Consider the following 21,038-nt stretch of genomic DNA (forward strand, 5'->3'; position numbering starts at 1 on the left):
TGGAAATCACCCCCCCCCCCCCCCCCCCCCCCCCCCCTGAAGCTGAAGGCAAGGCAGCAGTGGAGCTCTGTCTGTGCAGAGATGTGTCCTCCCTGTCCCCTGCCTGTGCTGCAAAGGAGGGAGACCCTCCAGTAGATCTCATGTCATGTCTGTGTAAGTCTCTCTCATTCTCTAGAGTGTCTTAAGCAGTAAAATGCTGTCTGAATCAGTCCATTTACTGGACTGCTCACATATAAGCCAGATAGCTGACCAGCCAGTAAGGTCAGTGATGAGCAAGAGGATTTGCTGACCAAATACCAAGTGTCTGCTGTGAGCTAAGAAAAAGACTTCACTGGACTCCACTTGCGACTCCAACCAGGGGCCCAGCTCAGTAGCTCACATGTAGTGGGTAATTGAAATATAAAGCATCTTAGAATATCTGTGAGATGTGTTGTGGCCTTGCAGTTATGTCACAGAACCTGTGGGCAACTGAGATGAGCCCTAGATTTTCCTGTGTTTAATAGGAGCTTAAAAACATAATTCAGATATAGAGCTAAAAATGAAGATAAACACCCTCCTGCACATTCTTCTGCAACATATCCTCTTTCTGACAGTGCCCAGTGCAGAAACCTGGGAAATATTTTAGGAACAGGACCACCTGCTGTTGAAAGAAGCTCAAGGCACAGCAGGCATTTTGGTGGACAAAAACCTCCAGGCAATCCAACGCTGAACAGTGGTCCACTGAAAAATATTTACAAAGAGCCACCATTTTAGAGTTCTGTCTGTCTGTGAGGATCCACCTTCCTCAAATGCAGTTGCCTTGAACTTGCCTGTGGAGATACTTCTTAAATAATGCAAGAATAGAATTTCACCGAGTTTTTCAAAATGAGCGTTAGTCTTTGGGAATCAAGCATGCAATCATACATGATAATCTGTAAAACAAATGACTTATCAAACCTTCAGCCATGGGAAAACTCTAGGAAAATTTATAAAACAGAAGCACACCACTGTCAAGAAGCTTGTGGAAGACTATACATGGTCTCCACACCCCACCATTATCTTTCCTTGTGTCACAAGGCTTCTCTTGTCAATTTTGCTGCGAGCAGTGAAATTTATGAAACCTATGATTATATTATGGTTTCCCCCTAACTATATGTATCATGATCGAATTTCCTCTTTTGGATGTTACGAGCATTCATCAAAGCTTTTGAAGAGGCTGATAAACTCATAATAGCCTGGTTTTTATTAATTTTCTGGTGTCTATCAACATAGCTGCATTTACACTTCAGAATTTTCTTTAGATCTCAAACATCCATATCTTTTGGGAAACTTGAAGGAATTTAGTATTTCTAATATTTCTTCATGTTAACACCCAGCTGGAGCAATCCAACAAATTCAAAAATCAAAATGGACTGGCTGACAAAGCCCATTAATGTGATAACAGGGCCACACTTGTCTTGGGAGGCTTGTCAGTTTAGCTTGTCAATTTACCAACTGTTTTCTGGATAGAGAATATGTATGTCACATACTGCACTGACAGAAGTGTTTTAATTGTACATGTGCCTGTACCAGGATCCATATCTTCCATATCTTCACCCCAGATTGGCAGGAGGCAAAATTAGTTCCCCTTTCAACTCAGCTACTAAAACACTACGGAGCTGGTAATAAAATATTATCTAAGTTTGCAGGCTTGTCAGAGTGTATGAGGCCTTCTGGCAGGGAAAAAAAAAAAAAGAAACCCGAAATTTCTACCCTCAAAGTGTATCTTTTCATATTATGTACTGCTGAGATACAGCTGAATATTTGCAGAAAATGCAAAAGTCTACCACCATTTTATTTGCTACCAACTTATTTTATGACATTTACTGTAAGTACAAGCCCATCTGGCTGATAAGATTAAATTTCTCTTCCCTGCTCCTTGATCATTTAGACCTTTGCCCATTAAGTCTTTGCTTACTACCATACCCTGAATGTAGCAGAAAGATACTTACATTCACTCAAAAAAACCCAAAAACCCATTTCCATATCCTAAAGCACATTAAAAATACATCTTTATGCATGGATGCACTGTGTGTGTAAGATCTGTACAGATCAAGATCCAACCAACTGGTGAACTGAAGAGGAATACAATACTAAGATAAGCCTAACTTGAAACAAGGAGTGTTAAGGTGTTTGAACCAATCCATTCCCCTTGGCATAATTTTCAAAAGTTTCCTTCTAGCAATGTACCCTTAAATACCTCTGACTAACTCTTCTGCCCCTGATCCCTCACTGTGTAGGGCAGGTTATTATAATGCATGTCTCTCCCATTTCTCCTCTTTCTAGTGGGAATTCAAAGGGAATCTTTTTATTTCTAGCAATCTTCTCTTGTTTACTTACATGCTTCCAAAACCTCTTAAGCAGAAGGATTGTTCAGTTGATTCTTATATGCAAGGAGGATCTTAACGTGTCTATTGTTAAGGAATTGAATCCAGCTGAAAGTATCATCAACCTGTAATAAAATTCAGTTTTCAGTCCTTTGCCTCTCAAGTACATCTTTCATTCCCAGCATATCCTAGCATAGTTGTGTGAGCCTCTGTATACTTCAGAAAAAATGTTCTGTTTTGCATCTGTGAAATATGGGAAATTTACAGTATGGTTCAAAATGTAGAGCTGCTGTTAAATAACAGACCACTGAAAAACATACTGGGAATAATGTACTTGTGAAACAGCTTATTGTGAAGTTCCTCCACATCCTCTTAAGATACAGGTTTCTTTGTCTCTGCCATAATCTTTTGTATTCCTTTCTCTTAAATTTTTTTTTTAAATAGAGAAAACATTTTTCTGTGTTTTGTGAATTTACCTGTTTCCCACATTGTTCATTGTGAGTACAACCCTTTTCAAATATTAAATTTACTTCCCAGCCGTGAAGATATCACAAATTGCTTTGCAAAGTTAAATAATTGCAATCAGCTGCAAAGACATTTAGCTAATTCCCACCTTCTGAGACACTTGTATCTCCTAAACAGTTTGTTGATACCACGGGAGGCCACCAATCTGTTATTGTCTTTTCTGCAAAAGCTCCTTTTCAGAAACAATCTTTATAATTCCATAGCCAGTGGGATGGCTTTTCTTCTTTCTAGATCTAGGAAGCTCAGGGATAAACAAAGTATTCTGTTTAAGATTCTTAGAACTCCTTTGTTCTGACATTTCTCTGAAAAATGCATTGTCAAAGCAAGCCAGTTTCTTTCCACCTCTGTAGCTGATTGTTGGAGCCATTTTGGGACAGGAACAATGAACAGGGAAAAGCAAGAGCTTTTCCACATTTTAGCAATCAGACCAGAGACACAGTTTTTCAGGAAATAGAATATCAGACCTAAGGTTCATTAAAATGATTTGTCTTTATGAACCATTTTGTGTTTGGGAAAATTATCTGTGCATCCATTTAATAAATTCAAATGGGAAGGCCCCCGTAGATCTACTTTGAACATTCAGGACATTTCAGTATTGACTTTACTCATCATGCAAACTCCAAAAGAGGTATATATGAGCTTTATCATGATGGAAATAATTCAAGTTCCCCTTTAATCTTTTCCATTATAAGATCTTTCTTCTTTCTCAGCTCTCATGTTTTTTTCTCAACCATTTTACTTTTCTGCTTTCACTGTCCCTTGAGTGAAAACAACTTTTGCTTCTCACTCCTCATTATGAGGAGTCAAGCAATACCCAGAACTCCTACTAGAAACACTCCTTCACCTGTTTAAAAATTCTATGTGGAGAGAGCAAGTGTAAATTCCGTAGCTGAAAACAAATTCTAAATATTCTCACAGTCTTCTGTTGAGTGTCTACTTTTTAAGCAATTTCCTGCCCTTGCTCAAGCCACTGGCATTGTCTGATGAAACAGCACATCCATTCACTCATAATGCTTACAGGAAAATATTCAGTGGAAATAAGCAGTTTGATGTACAGGCAGTATTTTGGATTAGAGTTCTTTCACAGATACAGGGAGGACAAAATAAAAAATTGTTTTAAAAAAAGAGAGAAATAAAGCACTGAAATCCTTTGACATCAGTTCCACCCAAAAAATTCATGTCTAAACCTATCAAATCCAATGTCTTTTCCTCTGCTCTGTCTGGAAACTGTTATCAATTAATTTTACAGCATTCCCTTTCCATTCCATATTCTCTTTTTTCAAATAAAAGAAAACTATAGTTTTTTACAGCACAGACTATCCTGAAGAAGATAGTCAAACATTCTGCTTGTAAGCACCTGGAAGAAAATATAGACATGAATAACAGTCTACCAAGATTTGTCAGGAACAAAGCTTGTCATAACAATATAATTATCATTCATCACCAGATAGCAAGTTCTGTATGTTGGGGAAGAGCAGCACATATCATATAGCTCGAGATTTGTAAGATTTCATAAACTGTCACTCAAAAGACAGTCTAAGAAAACCACACTCACAGGAGGTGCCCACAGTACTCGGTCAAACAGGACATATGAGTTCATCAGAGGGGTGAAATGAGCAGTCCTGCAGGGGTCTGTCACTATCAGTGCAATTATTCATGACGTTTCAGATGAAATAGAGGGCCTGTTAATTCTGTAGGCAACTGACAATGTGGGGGGATCTCAAGGCTGTTGCAGGACACAATTAGACTTCAGATTTTGGCAAGCAAGTAATTTTTTCTGTGAAAAATAAAAGAGTTCAGTAAGAAAAAATGTAAGGTTCTAAGTGGAACAGAAATAATCAACCAAGTATGTCTTGGAATTGAAAACAATTAAGATAACAGTTCTGCAGGGAATATTAAAACAAGACTAACACAAAAAGACTGGACAATACCATTTTACTGTTCAAAAGTCAGAATCACATCTGATGACGTCAGAATGAGCACAGATCATAGAATTGTGGAATCACAGAGTGGTCTGAGCTGGAAGGGACCTTAAAGGATGGGAAGCTGGAAGGGACCTATCCTGTTCCTGCCCCCATAAGGAAAGTCTGATTGAAAACTTAGAAACTAAGCAAATAAATGAAGTATTCTCTGTATTCACATTTCATAGAACAAGAGTTTATGGGCTTAAACTGCACAAAGGTAGAGCGTATGAAGTATCAGAAACATTGTGAGGAAATGGTGTGACATATCCACCCACCACTGCAGAGCTTTAGAAACAGATTGGTCAAATTCTTTTCCTTAATGTGTTACATTAATGCTTTTTTGTGCAGTGTGGCTGTCATGGAGACTGGAAGTGATCAGTCCATGATGTGACACTTGTGACACACAAATTGGTTCAGCTGTAATAAGATGAGCATGAACAAGCATTAGAAAGCTCACATCTTTGGGGAAGGTTAACAGTAGCTGATAAAAAAAAAAAAACCCACATCCAAGGTTTGATAAGCTCAGCTTGTGCTTGGAAGAAAAAATGGATGAAAATAACTCAGACTTGTACATTTAACTGTTCAAAATTCACAGACTTGTAAAAAGGCAAGCACTGAAGCCTCCTTAAATATGACAGGGATTTTGTATTACTACAAACATGCCTGTTCATCCATGTCCCAGCAAAGCTGAAAGTAAATGTTCAGCAAAATAAATGGACATGATATTACATAAAACACTATTCTAAGTGGGAGGAAGATATCCTTTGCTAACAGTGAATCATGTTACCACCAAATGAGGGCATTTAGGCCTGAGCCTTGGAAATATATTATGATGTGATGTACATTGAGAAGGGCTTACACAGAGGCAAGAATGTTGCCTTTCCCCCCTTACCAGGAGGAGACGGACTAAAAGAAAGCTCCTAAGGTAACACATTCAGCATTAACTGTTCATACCCTTATTTCTCACATCCTGGAGAACTGGCCAAAATGATGAATGCAGTACTTTTGGAAAACACCTGTCTTGTATCCCAGCAGTGCAGGTTAGGAGACACAAGCCATGGCTAGATGCTGTGGGTCAGTACCAGCATGAGATAGCACAGCAATCAAGTTTTGAGTGAGTTAGCACATGGCTGGTGTCTGAAGAATAAAGTATGTTCAGCTCCATGCTAAGAGGAGTGTGTGCTTTACCCAATGTCAGCTATATAAAATTAGATATATCTCTTGGGTTGCTTATCAGAGCTCCCCTCTGCTAGACATCTTTCTCGCATTACAGGAAATATAATAGTTTCACAGGAAAATATTAGGGACATTTTGTATAATTAGTATTTCAAATTGTCATAATCACATAGTGTAATCACAATAATTTAATCTGGAAAAATGTGGGATTGCTGTTTCTTATTGTTAGATTATAGGGAAATACTGGAATAAAGGAACTTTTCAAGATAAACAAAAAAAAATCTGGAATACTTCGGTAAAAAATATTCACATAAAAATATCTGATTTTTAATTTTTTTTTTTTTTTGCTATACCTACCTGGCTTTAATTCATAACTGGAATTACATTAGACTCCAGAGAAAAGAAATCCTGGAAGTCAAGCATTAAACACCTTGACAGTCCTGAGGTAAAATGTGCATATGAAAATGTTAAAGGACAGAATTTGTAATTAAATCTTATGAAAGTATGCATTCTTAAGAAGTTACAATATTACTAAACATTTGCATTTAGTCCTTAGACTGTTATTAGTCAGCTTACAGTGCCTAAGACCCTCTGTTTTACATCTGTTGTGTGTCTCTTTCCTACAAAAAATTAAAAAATAGACATGGTGGTAGAAATTTAACCAATGAAAGACAACACTTCAGTAGCAGATTAAGAATGTGGTACTTATCATTAGGAAATGTAATGAGTTCAAGGACAATAAACAGGTAGAACCCTTCTCAGGGAGGCCAGGGAAGTTGCCCTGGAAAGCAGGCAATGACAGTGTACTGGATGGGTGTTGCATGGCTGGTGCCACACACACTGCTCGGAAATGATGCTGTCCCTGAGCTCGGCTTGGCCACTTTCATCCACTTTTCTACCTTGCATCCTTGATGTACAACTGCCTTACATCCAGCTGTGCACCACACAGGTGCACCCTGGGGTGGGAAAAAGCACTTTGAGACAATCTGGAGCCACCACTGCAGTCCTGCTGTTTGTGTGGTCTTGTGAGGATAGTTTAAACATGAGTCTCAGGACCCCTCCGGTGCTGTGACAACTGATTTCAAGTTATCCTGACATGATATCTCTAAGTTATTCAGAATATCTGGATGTTTATTGGGACTTAGTCCACGGTAAAGGAGTTGCAGGAGGAGGAATTTTTGAACCCTTCCCAGGGGAACTACTTTTAGTGTCTTAACCTGGATGTATTTCAAGTGATAAAATAATGATCTAATAATAGCAAACCAAAGAAGAGAAGAACTCAACAAACCAGAATGTAAGGCATGGAACTATGCATGCATAGGGATAACTCTTGTGCTGTGGCTGTACAGAAATGTAGAGTTGAGCATTTTCAAGGTGTTTGACTGATGACTGCTAGAGAAAATTAGGGATAAAGCAGAGAGACTTTGATGACACACTTTAATAATAAAAATTTCCTTATATAACCTGGTACTGCATGACGTATGTATTCATCTTATCTGTCATATATTCTCTTTTTGCCTTTGCTTTAGGTTTTTCCTCCAATCATGCTGTCATGATGGACATGACTCAGAAATTCGTTCCCCTAACTGCCTAAAACCAAGTGGGATTTTCTTTCATTTACAAACAAAAGACAAAATAATTGCAAATAAATAAACAAGGACAAGAGCCAGGGAGCCTGTCTGTTTGCCCAAGGAAATAGATTTCCATAGATTCTGAGCTCTTGCACTTAAACAGCAGGTAAATGGACTCTGCACTTTTCAGTCACTATGTTGAGATATTGCAGCAATGAGCTATTATGAGAAATCTAGATGGAGAAAAGGATAGACATGGGGTTTATGTTTTTTGTTTTTGCAAACTGACTTATATTTTTCTGTTTCCTGGATGTCTAAGAGATCAACAACACTTGGTCTCTCCTTTGTCATGGGGACAGGAAAACATCTCAGTCCTAACTGGCATTCATTTAACCTAGATTCCTCTTCCTGTCATAGCAAAGGAGCTTGTCTTCAGACAGACCATACAGGGAATATAAACACATTGAAGAGGATCATTCCACTTGGTATCTAAAAGAATTGTTAGATATCCAAACCAGACTGACTCATTCCCACTTACACTGAGTGCAGGGAAAAGAAATGTGACCAAAAAAATCTCATGCCCTTGAGCACTCAAGTGTTCAGACTTTGAGCTCTCCTTTATTTTCTGTTTTGTTTTGGTTTTTTTTTTTGTCTACTAATCACATAGACATTCATAACAAATATATGTAGTCACCAAACCTCTTCATCAGCTCTGTAATTAGTGTTGAAGTAGAAATTCTTCACAAAATGTAAGAAGGCAAAAATTATTTGACTTTGCCAAGTTTAAGCAGCCTCAAATTCAGCACACCAACTCCAAAATGTATAACATAGTTACACTACTGCTGATCCTTGGGAGGTCACAGTCAGTGAATGTAAGACGTAGTATCTTTCCATCCTTCAGGATTTAAGGAAGACTCAAATGTTTTCTGTGAGTGTTCTGTCAAGGCTTCCAAATGTGTGGCTAATATCAGTGTGTGCTGGTTATTTGGTTTGGTTCTCTTTAAAGAGAATTATTTTTAGTAGTTTGAAAGTAAAATTCATTGTAAATCTGATAACTTAAGAGCAAATACTCTGGGTCAGCCATTAGATGTTGAAATTTTCTGAATACCATGAGAGTGCTCAGTACTTCAAAGATAAGTACTTCATTTTGCTTCAGATGAGGGAATAATTTGACCTTATTACTTCGATATTGTCGTTTAAATTAGCATAAAATCTTAAAATAGGAGGTAAAGGATCAGGGGTTAAAGTAATCATGTAATTAAAGTTGAAGCCTTAGGGTTTATCCTTTAAATTTTTCTGTAAGTTAAGGCTAAAAAGATTTAATAAATACTTCTGTGTTTGGATAAATTCTGATGTGATGAATTCCAAAATGTGTGCATTAGCCTTGAATCTGAGTTATCTTAAGATGAAAGGTTTTATCAGCTATGAGAAAAAGCAAGCAGCTTGTAAGGAAATGGACCTCATGTACAAGTCAGTCACTGTAATGCCATGTTGTTTAAAGCTGGGTCTTAATTTTTCAGAGCTTGCAGCTGATGATATGTTTAAGACAGCACTCAGTTCTGGCAGGGCTTGAAGCGAGTGTTACTTCAGTACTGTCAGAATGTAAAAAAACAGCAACATGTGAAGTGACAGAGTTATACTCTGAGCAGTCAGTGAGTTTGAAGTTACAGCTTTCTGACCTTGAGTTTTCTGCCCTTGCAGCACTCTTTTTCACTCCCTGGCACCCTAAACCTGAGGCCAAGGGGGAGTCTCACTGCTTGTAGCAGACACTGTCAGAACACAACACATGCCTCTCTGTAAACCTTTTCAGCTCTATGATCATGCAAAATCTCATTTCTACTAATGAAAAGTTTGAATCTCTATCACCATTTTCATGCTGTTCTAGTCTCAAAAGGGCTGGTCCAGTTGCAATTTAGAGAACATGACAAGTGTGTTTGTGTGCATGCAGTGCTCTCTTTCTTCCTATATAATATGTAAGTAAAAGAGAAGTCAAATCTAAGACTGCAATAACTTCTGAGAATTGAGGTAGGAAACAGGTCTCACTTTCCCCAAACTGACACCAAAGACAGGAGAGAAAACATACATGGATTTCAAGCCCAGTTCACACTGGACAGGAATAATGATGTGATTGGGGCACCAGGACATCCCCAGGTTGGCTCTTTGCAGTGTCCAGCCAGGAGGTGACAGATGTCCCAGAGGTACTGTGAAAGAGACCTGACAGAGCAGCGTGGGCAGGGCCACAGAGTCCTCTGGGAAGTCAGATGTCCGCAGTTGTGGTTTTTCACCTGAGACCAGGTGCAGCACACAGAGCTTCTGTTTTTCCTTGCACCCAAATGTTCCCTCCATCCATATCCATCCCTTCAGTATATTCTCAGTTGGGTTTCTTACCTCATGAGTAATATTTAACCCATGTTTCTCTGCACATGCTACACTGTTTGTACCTCAGAATAAAGCAAACAGAAGTGAAGTTTCACAGAGGCTTCTTGGCTCAGAACCACTGATTGTGAGCACCCACCTGTGAAGATAGCTGCACCCTCTGCACGGGACCATGAGGGTGGGTGTGCCAGTTCAGTCAGCCCACAGTCCTGTGCTAAAACAAACTCAGTGCCAGCCTGGCTCGGTGCCAAGACAAGCATGCATGTCTGAGTGCATGAGAGTGGAGAAAAGGGATTTCTGCCTGCTGACTCCACATACCTTCTCAGAATCTGGCACAGTGACTTAAGGTCAGTAATGCACTATGGCCAGGCAGGTTTTGCTTCCCCAGGGATGTGTGATTACAGTCCTGAATGCTAGATCCCCAGTCTTGACTTTCCAGTCCCATTTTAACACTCCCACTCCACTTGTGTGAGACTTGCATCAAAAATTTTTTCCTCCCTGCAATGACCATCTGTTTCTCCAACCTTCAGATAACTTTGAGTCAAATGATTTCCTTTTTTCTTCATCCTGAAAGAGCATCCCTCAGAGTGCCTCTCTGTAGTGCTCTGTGGATTGAGTTTGTACTTGTTTATTGAGCTGTGGACAAAAGTCAGTCTGTAAGTGATGATGCCAATATAATTTTTTTTGATTGACATTGGCTAATTGAACTCACATTTTTAGTCATACAAATCAAATTAATTGTCTTAACCTCTGAAAGGCTTTAGAGTCTGGTAGTGTAAAATAAAAAAACAGCTTAAAATGAAAAACCTTACGGTCTTCTGATAAAGCAGACTGACAAAACAAAAATGCATCTCAGAAAAGGCTTTAAAAATGGTCTCTGGGAACCTTTTTTCTACTAACTCCCCTATTTTCCTATAAACAGAATGTGTTTCTTTGTGCAAGTGAATGTAGAACTGAGCCTTAAGACATTAAGCTCTTTGTGGCAAGTATTTTTGTTTTTCTACATGGCCATACTTTCAACATTCTCTTTAAGAAAAAACATATTTTCTTCTCATTTACTCTTCTCATTTACTTGACCATTTTATTTTCTAAATCTAACTTGTCTATGTCCTGGTCATTGCTTCCTTCAGAGATTCACAGTTATGTCTCCCATGCATTTTCTTTCCTATGAAACTGAGATAAACCAGTGAGAGACAATAAACAATTTCCATCTTGCTCACTTCAAGGGGTTGGGGTGGAGCATTTGTGTCTAACTCGTCCTTGTTTATCTAATAATTTGTTCTAATAAATCATTGTCCATGGGTTGTTTATATATAAACAGGTTCTATGAAAGATCACACCCTGTTTATTACAATTAATTAACTGGAAAAACACTGTCTTAGCTAATTGAATTGTTATATTTAAAGAGTTTCGTTCAACTCTGGACAGAAATAAAGATCCATCAGTAAGTGTATTACCTGGTAAAACATTTCTAGATTAATTTTCTATAACTCTTGTTCAATAAGGAGGCCTGTAAGGGTTTTTGCCTTCTTTCACAGGTGCCACCAGTGCTTCTGGACAAGCAGTTTTCAGAATTTACACCAGATATCACACCTATTATTCTGGCTGCCCACACCAACAATTATGAAATCATAAAGCTCCTTGTGCAGAAAGGGGTGTCTGTGCCCAGGCCACACGAGGTGCGCTGTAACTGTGTCGAATGTGTCTCAAGCTCAGATGTGGACAGCCTCCGCCACTCTCGGTCCAGACTCAATATCTACAAGGCTCTGGCGAGTCCATCCTTGATTGCTTTGTCCAGTGAAGATCCTTTCCTTACCGCTTTTCAACTGAGCTGGGAGCTGCAGGAACTGAGTAAAGTCGAAAATGAGTTTAAGTCAGAGTATGAGGAACTGTCACGGCAATGCAAGCAATTTGCAAAAGATCTTCTGGATCAGACACGGAGTTCCAGGGAATTGGAAATTATTCTTAATTACAGAGATGATAATAGCTTGATAGAAGAACAAAGTGGTAATGATCTTGCAAGATTGAAACTGGCAATTAAGTACCGTCAAAAAGAGGTGAGTGTGCTGGAGAATATTTGAGCATATTCAGTAGTAACAATGTGATAGATAAGAGCCTGAAATACATCCTTTTGAACTGAGACAAGTTTCTGCTTATCTTTTTTTTTTTTTCCTACTAGGTTTCTGCTCTTTTTATAGTTTAAATTAGATGATTTTGAATAGTTGTTATAGTTTGATAGTATCAGAATTCAAATTGTTCTCTCCTAGCGCAGATTCTATGAAACTTATTTCTTTTACACCTGAATAGACATAGTCTTCAGTAGTTGTGTGCTCTTCAGTAATAGGGTGAGAAATATATAGAGCATACTTTAAATTAGCTTGGTCTGTGTCTGACAGAAAAAAGCAGCTGTGTTTAAGCACTCACTAGAGGTACCTCTGTAGAGACCTTTCTTCAAAAAGTAGCTATTACAGAGACTGAAACAGAAGTTTCATAGCCATGCATGACTCCCAAAAATGTTGGCATTCAGATTCTCCTTCATATAGAATTCAAAATGAAAATACCTGGGTACTGGTGTCCATGGCAGTTAAAAATTCATACATTTGCTTCACCAGTGTGTACATTCACTTGGAATCAGAGGATGTCTGCATATATTTTTTAAAGTACTCCGGTTCTTTTGCGCATGCAAAAGCAAAAGATGTGAGACACAAAAATGAGTTAGGAAGACAGTTCCCATGATATTTCCAAACCTTCACCTAATCCCTGCACATCATCATGTCAGAATATGTTGCATTATCTTATTAGGAAACAGTACATACCAAGTCAGCTGAACTATGGAAGTTTATAGGCAAGACAACTGTAAGTATTTGGTATTTGTTCATATTCATTACAGCAAATGCTTAAAAAAATTCTGTGTTAAATCGTACCACTGCTAAATCTCTGTAATGCAAAACATAATAGTAAATGTGTTATTAAGTATGTTAGAAAGGTTTGAAGAAATAATAACCAAACATTTAATGATTCTTTTGTTCATTTGAAATATAATTTAGTAATCCTAAGAAGCTGCTGTGGAGGGAGGGAACTACTGAAGTACTGATGGAAAAAAACCTCAATTGGTCTCTGACTTCTTAAGTCTTCTAATGAGCATTTTTTCCTCCAGAAAATGTATTACATAATTTTATGTTTTATAATATAATGTTTCACGCAACATATTCATTGTCTTTCTAAATTATTTTCAGATAGTACTTTGCTAGATTTAACAAACACTATTTCTATTTCTTTAAGTGCCAGTCCTGTCTTACAGTCATGTAAGAAGCGAAGCTTGGACTTCTGTTTTCTCAAGGATTCATGCACTGAAATAAAATTCTGACCTCTCATTGTTTGTTTAGTTTTTTTTAAACCGTAACACAAAGCTTGAATTTTTAAAATTTGAGATAGAGACAGTGATTGGCATACGTAGGGTGAAATGTGTTTTATAGTTGCATTCCAAAATGTTTTCCATATTCATTGCTGAAGCAAACAGTAGCCTCTGTAACTGTTCAGTTATTTTATTTCTGATTATTACTACAGTATTCTGGTAGGTGCAGCTCTAAGAGCAAGAAACTTACCTCAGGCATGACAATTGCTTGGATTCTAGCTGTCCTGGTCCATATAGATCATAACAAAAATACACCATCAGGGTCTTTCTATTTCTTGTGTTAAGGATGTTTCAGCAGACACAGCCTCTAGCTGAATCCAGCAGCCTCCAGGGTCAGGGGATTCTTTCATCTTGGGCACTGGAACCCAGCCAGGAGCTCTTGATAGTGCAGTATTTTAGGCAATATATTCACTGCTTTTATAAATTATTTTCAGATGGTACTGCACCAGACTTAACGACGACTATTTCTGTTTCTTTAAATTCCTCTCCTGCAACAAAACAGCAAAACAGATAAGAATGCATTGTCATCCCCGCTTATCTTACAACCCATCCCTAAAATCTCAGCCTTTATTAATGCTATTACCAAAGGACATTCTAATGCCATACTGGGGCTGAGGTCAGAGCTCCACAAGTAAGCAATCAGGTCTGGTTGTCCAGAATGTCCAGTCTCAATCAAAAAAATTAGTCACAGCTAAAAGTGACAAAATATTAAGGTATGTGTCCTTTTACATTGTGGTATTATGATTAAGTGCTCAGGAGTTAAGTATTACTTTTTTCCTTTCAAGCTGAAAATAATACAAAAAATTATTAACAATAATTCCTTTTGGCATTTTAAGCCAAAAGCTTTTAAGCTAGCAAACATTAGAACTAAGTCTTGTAATGGGGTGCAGTAGTGTCTGGGTAATATAGCTTGGTTTAATCTCAAGACACAGGATGGTGTAGAACAGCAGATTTAGGGTACTTGTAGAAGCAAACAAGTGGATGGTGAAGGATTTTCATTGTGTGAAGAAATGAAAAATGACAAATATGAGTAAAGAAAATTACCAAGCTCAGAGTTTTTGAGGACTTTCCAGAATGACATGATGCTTGAAATGTGGATCTAGAAATGCCTTGTAATGAACACAGTCCCTTGAAATTCAGATGATTAAGCAGCGCTTTGTGTAGTGGTCTGCAAGCCTCTGGTATCACCCTGTGTTTGTGGAAATTGAGAAAGTACATTAATTTTTAGAGCTCTCCATGTTCTCCACTTTGCTGCTGAAGTGAGCCTTCCACAAACCAAGAATGTTATGCCCATTGGATTTGAGGTTCTCCACAGTGAAAGTTGCTCATCTCTGCATTTCCATTCCTTTCACACTTGCCATAATACTGTGATTCACATTCATGTGCTGTCCAAAGGCATCTCAGTGATATCCATTCTCAGTCCATGGAGTCAGGTCAGAGGTAACCTACACTGTATTATAAACAAAGAAACTTCCCTGATAAAATAATCCATCTTCTTTATTAATAACTAATGAGGTTGAAAGATTTATAGTCTCAAGTTTACCTTGCAGGATAATGTCTGCCAAGACTGTGGATAATATCTGTTCAGAGTTATGAGGCAGAACGAGGACAGTATCTGCCAGAATATGTGGGGTTTTGTAGCATAGCCCATGGGACAGAACATCCAAGGTGATATTTTTTTTTCTGTTAATTTTGCACCACTTTTGGTGCCATTTGACTGGAGGCAAAGAAGCTTGTGGTGCCTGTTTCTGACACCTACTGTTCCCTGGGCTACAAATAACAGCAAATGAGAGGTTCCCTGAAGTCACACTGCCACCCTGCACTGGGCACAGACATTTTGTTGTCCAGTTCCTTGCTGTTTAATATTGCCTCAAGTAAGGGAGAGTTTGATTTTATGAAGGCCGCCATAAGTTCATTGTTGTAAATTCTAAGCACACAATGAGTAGTAAGAAAAAAGTTTCCCTGGTTTCTGAACCAAATGAAAATATTATCTGAATCAACTGCAGCTCCACATAAGGATGTAGAAGGAAAATCCCAAACCCTGTATGTGGTTCACAAGCAAATCTGAGTTCAAATTAATTTCTGATTAATTTGAACTGCAGCAATGTAGTTAAGTAGAATAGCAGTCCTCTTTATTAGTAAATAGTCATCTTTTTCACTCATTGCAAAATGTGTGTTTTCATGTCATATATATTCAGAGTTTTCAACAGAGATATCACAGCAAAACCCCAGTTTTTCTTACTGTTCATTTAACTTTGTTTTAGCTTTGGTTCTGTTTAGGTATTAAGCATATAACTACAAAAATTTGAAAAAGTGCTTACTATGGTGCTTACTAATTTTCCCTTACATGTGAAATAAGGAAAGGGAGATTAATAGGCTGAATCAATATAATCTAGTTTCACCGTAAGTTTAACCAGTGTAATTTAAATACTTATACTTGTCTTTTATATCTCTGTTTCATTTTTGCCTCATGCTAAATGTCCCATTTCATTTAAGCTATGGCTGTACAAGCTCAAATATAGTAACAGGATGAGGTTATAATTTTTGGTAGTACTAGCTCATTTTGCTTTGTTATTAGACATTCTCATATTAAAACAGAAGAAATAGGAATTTTTAAGTATGTAACTGTTGAGCTTTTCTCTCTCACTTCTTGAATGAGCACTGGCTGTTTTGGTTTGGGTTCACTTTTTATGTTTTTTTATCTTTTCCATTCTTAGATTATGATGATCATCTTTCTCTTCCTCGACAAATACACAATCTCTAGTAAATTTGGGATACCTTATATTGTAAATAGGATGTAAAGAGGTTAAATTCTGCCCATTTCAAATTACCATTCTGGAAAGATTTTAATGAGCTTTTTTCTGCTTTTATAATAAAAAACCTGAAGTAAATGCATAGTTTATTTAGCTTGCATCCAGTGTTATGTGTCATGTTGAGACCTATCTAAAGAAGCCAGAACTAAGTTTTAAAATTTTTCTGATCCTAAATTAAATTTTTTAAAAGTTTGATTAAAAATTACTAAATTTTACTTTTGCTCCCTGTTTATTAGACATGCAGCTGCTTAACTACTAAAACTCTCCCAAATACCTCTAGTTGGACCTCTAGATGCTCTCTCTTCCCAGTGGCAGGACATGTTTTTCTGAGTTGTGAGCAGCTGCAGAACATGTACTAGCAAAAGGCAGAGTGAAAAAGGGAGTGGTTTAACAATTTGATGTATTTAAAAAATTAACAAGAGTTCAGTCTTTATTATAAAGAATTTTAGGGAAAATGATTCAGGGAAATCAGCTTCAAACTAAATTAAATACTAAATACAATAATATGATATTCAGATTTCCTGGATCAGTTCAATGTTTCTAGGAAAATTATACAGAAAGATTAAAAAAAAAAAAAAAAAGTTGTTTGGTTTTGATAATAAAAACCATCTGTTTGCTTCTGCTCAAAAGACAACTTTTTAAAAAGGGATCATTAGTTCTTCCTAGTTTTCTATGCAAAATACAGCCTCAGTGAAATGAAAATGTTTCACAATAATGTCAAAAATTCTGTGAGATTTTCAATGAAAACATGCCTAATCATTTCAAGTCTGTTATTTCATGTCAGTGTCTAAACACTTAATCTCAATGAAATAAAGAATTTTGTTTGTCTGCAATTACTTGTAAATCCACTTTAACATATTTGCCAATTAAATTCATATAGCTAATATCATCCATATCATATTATTACAGAAACCAGTATAGGCATGATAGAAAGCAAGAATTACTGATTTTCAAAACTATTTTAGCAATTCCTAGAGAAAATAAACTACTGAAATGAAAAGTTGCTATGTTCTTAATAATGTTTTTAATGTTTAATTGTAATGAATTGCTCATTAAAAGTCTTTCAGATGCAAAAACATGAACTGCTGACTGTAAGCAGGAATGACTTTGGAAAAACAACATCTTAAGAATTGTTCTGTGTTTAAGATTAACCCACACCTGACACATAAGCAGAAGCACAGTGGCCATGTGTAGCAAGTCACTGTGTATATGAGTATTTGTCAAAAGGCTGCAAAGGTGCACTCAGAAGTATCCTTGTAAAAAATAACAAAACCTCACAAAAACCAGACTCTGATAATATTTGGACATTTTTGACACCAAAGGAAGACATGTTTAGTCTATGAATTGCATAACGGAGAGGAGTGATATATACACGTTTGGGTCCATGTCTCCAGAAGAACCATTTCTGCAGACTCTCACTATAACACTCAAAAAATTTGACAAACATTTTTCCATGCTAGAGTCAGGTACTTTAAACTAGGTCATATGTTTGCTTTGTAAATCATGTAAAAGTCTCCATGTTTATAGATAAGGAATCCAGAGATTGTTAAATAGTATGAATTAGGTGAGTAGATTATCTGCTACACATACAAAGCCTTCTTCTCTTTGGTTATAGAATCCTTTCCGCTGGGAAACAAAACTTTAGTTCCAATGACTAACCCAGCACTGCTGAGTCCACTACTAAACCATGTCCCTCAGTGTCATGTATACGTCTTTTGAATACTTCCAGGGATAGTGACTCAACCATTTCCCTGAGCATCCTGTTTCAGTTCTTGACTAGCCTTTTGGTGAAGAAATTTTTCCCAACATCCAATCTAAACCTCCCCAGTGCAATTTGAGGTAATTCCGTCTCATTCTATCACTCATTACTTAGAAGAATTGACTGACCTCCACCTCACCACAATCTCCTACTCTCCAGGCTAAACAACCCCAGTTCCATCAGCCACTCCTCATGAGACTTATGTTCCACAACGTTCTCCTGCTCCGTTTCCCTTCTTTGGACATGCTCCAGGACCTCAGTGTCCTTCTTGTAGTGAGGGGCTCAAAACGGAGCACAGGATTCAAGGCCTTATCAGTGCTGAGTACAGGGGCAGTCAATCACAGCCCTGTCCTGCTGGCCACACTATTGCTGATACAGGCCAGGGCCTTCTTGGCCACATGGGCACTCACATGGCTCGTGTTCAACTGCTGTTGAACAGCACCCCAAGGTCCTTTCCCACTGGGCAGTTTCCCAACCACTCTGCCCCCAGCCTGTAGCACTGCCTGGGGTTGCTATGACACATGTACAAGACCTGGCACTTGGCCTTGTTGAACCACATACCGTTGGCTTTAATCCATCCATCCAGCTTTTACAGATCCCTCTGCAGAACCTTCCTATTCTCCAGCAGAACAACACTCTTTCCCAGCTTGGTGTCATCTGCAAACTGACTGAGGGTGCAGTTAATACCCTCATCCAGATCATTGATAAACATATTGAACAGGACTGGCCCCAACATTGAGCACTGGGGTAACCATCAGTGACCAGCTACCAACTGGTTGTAATGCAATTCACCACCATTCTCTGGGCCCAGTCATCCGAACAGTTTTTTTAAGTATTCCCATCCAGGCCATGACCTTCCAGTTTCTCCAGCAGGAACACTGTGGGAAATGGTGTCAAAGGCTTTACTAAAGTCCAGGTGGCCAATATCAACTGTCTTCCCTCATTCAGGTCACCTTGTTATAGATGTCACTTAGTCAAGCAGGACCAAATGAGATGTAGGTGTCCTGTGGAAGGTGTACCTATTGCTGCTAGGAAAAATGTTCCGATAAATCAGAGGTCACATCTGCTTAATACAGCATTTAGTTCTGGTGAAACAATTTTCCTAGAATATGTGAACAAATTCCTTATACAGTCAATAGACAGAGGTATGCACAGAGGGAGATCCTGTCTGTTCAAGATAAGATGTCTAAGTTCATTCCAGAGACATCTCTCTCTGATTATGGGGCTGGATAAGGAAGCCGTGTGCTTTAGAAGAATTTAGAAGAATTACTTCACTAGGCATTGAAAATGTAGAAGCAAATTAGACAATTTACTGCATCAACTGCAATTTCTACCCTGTAGTAACAGAGGCTTTGAATTCTGGAGGCACAGAGCCCACGTAAGGGGAAATTTATTTCAGCAGTAAGTAGTTAATGATGTCTCAGAAGTCAATAACCTTTAAATCAATAACCTTTAAATGCTATATGCTACACACAGCTTGCAACCCTCTCATCACAGTTCTAGTTAAACTATTCATGAACTAAGGTCAGCGACTTTTTATTTCAAACACTTGATGGAAGTAATTAACTCAAAGACAAAACATTCTGTTAATGAAGTACAATGGAAATCTATCATTTCAATTGCTTTTCTGCATCTTCATTATAGGAAATGTTGCTGGGATATCTGCCTTAAACAGGAAAAACCAGCAGTTCAAACCCCTAAGCAGCAGTGCACAACCCTTCTGTTGAGACTGGCAGCAACAGAAGTTGGTTTGAAGGTGCTTGCAGGTGTTGAAAGTGCTAATACACCCATAAGCTTCCCTACAAACCTGGGGTACATTTAGGACAATATCACAAAGTGTTCTGTCCTTCTGTCCAAAAACTAACTAATCCATGCCTGTGCTAGATTTGACTGGCCTAAAATAAGAGCAACTGAGGCACATTTGAATATGCTGACACTGAAACTTCTACATGCTGTTGCAGTGCCATTTTTTTCCATTGCCTGGCTCTCTCCATTGAGTGTTTATTGAACAATAAAGCAAGACAGCCAAAGCAAAATTGTTTTAGGCCTGTCTGCTCATTCTTTTAATCTGTCTTCTCTTTGTTGCACCAGATGTCTGCAGAGAAATATTCACTTCCTTCCTTACCCCTTCCTTGATTTAGTGTAAGCCTTAGCTATCAAGATTAAAATAGCAAAGGGTGTCTTCATCCTTTGCCTCCATCAATATGTGCACACATTGTCAAACAAAAGGTTTATGAGAAAAACAGATGCTGTTAGATGAACTCACTCTTGTACCTCCAAAGAGATCAGATCTATATATCTATTCAGTTGAGCAGAGAATATTAATTTCTAAGCTTTCCAGCTCCAGGAACTAAAGCAGAAAAATTAAGAGAGGTGTTCAATATGGCAGTGGTTTGACAAAGTGAAACTTTCATTTTGCAAGTTATATAGGGTTTATTTTTTAGTGCTGGCATTCAAACTTCTAGGGTATTTTTCAAAGAGGAAAGAAAATGTTTACACAAAACTATCAACAAGTCCTCCTTGCAGAGACACTTGGCTTTCTTCTGTAAATAATAGGATAATATTCTTCAGGGTTGAAATATGTTTGTTCCTGAGATCCCATTTTACATAAACAAGACATTTTAAGAAAAGATTTCAAGAAATTGAAAGCTATTTTATTATGGAGAAAATAGTCTCACTTGTCGGTGAACACCTGCAAATTACAAAGAACTTGATAAGGAAGGATTTTGCAGAATGTTTCTGAGAACAGGGAAAAGCCAAGGTGAATACATATGAATAGGACAAGAAAGAAATCCAGAGCTGAACGTCATCTGCCATGTTATTACATTATTACATCAAATCATGGCTTCTATTCTTTGATTGTGTTTCATTCCTGAGTAGTACTAGATAAATGGGAGGGTCTTTAACATCTGTGGGAGAGAAAGACCAATGCAGATCTTGAGAAAATAGAAATTACTGAAGGTCTACAAAGTACAACATACCTATGCTTTTTTGGTCAAATACAAGGTCTTGCTTGTTAGGTTTTTTAGGAGGATGAAGAGGATATATTTTACTTGCCTGCTGAGCATAAAAGACAATAGTGTTTAATTATCAG

At 37.8% G+C, this 21,038-nt stretch overlaps 1 protein-coding gene across 2 annotated transcripts in view; it reads left to right on the plus strand.

The window, feature by feature from the left end:
- The window catches only part of TRPC4 (transient receptor potential cation channel subfamily C member 4), a 132,628-nt gene that overhangs the window by 59,410 nt on the left and 52,180 nt on the right, over nt 1-21,038 (plus strand). For both annotated transcript variants that reach the window (XM_039696648.1, XM_039696647.1), the window contains one exon: nt 11,496-12,014. In XM_039696648.1, the coding sequence (XP_039552582.1) occupies nt 11,496-12,014 (519 nt within the window). The remainder of the gene's footprint in view (nt 1-11,495; nt 12,015-21,038) is intronic.

Source organism: Passer montanus, unplaced genomic scaffold, assembly GCF_014805655.1.
Source record: "Passer montanus isolate IOZ18808 unplaced genomic scaffold, ASM1480565v1 scaffold99, whole genome shotgun sequence".
In the NCBI taxonomy this organism is placed as follows: Eukaryota; Metazoa; Chordata; class Aves; order Passeriformes; family Passeridae; genus Passer; species Passer montanus.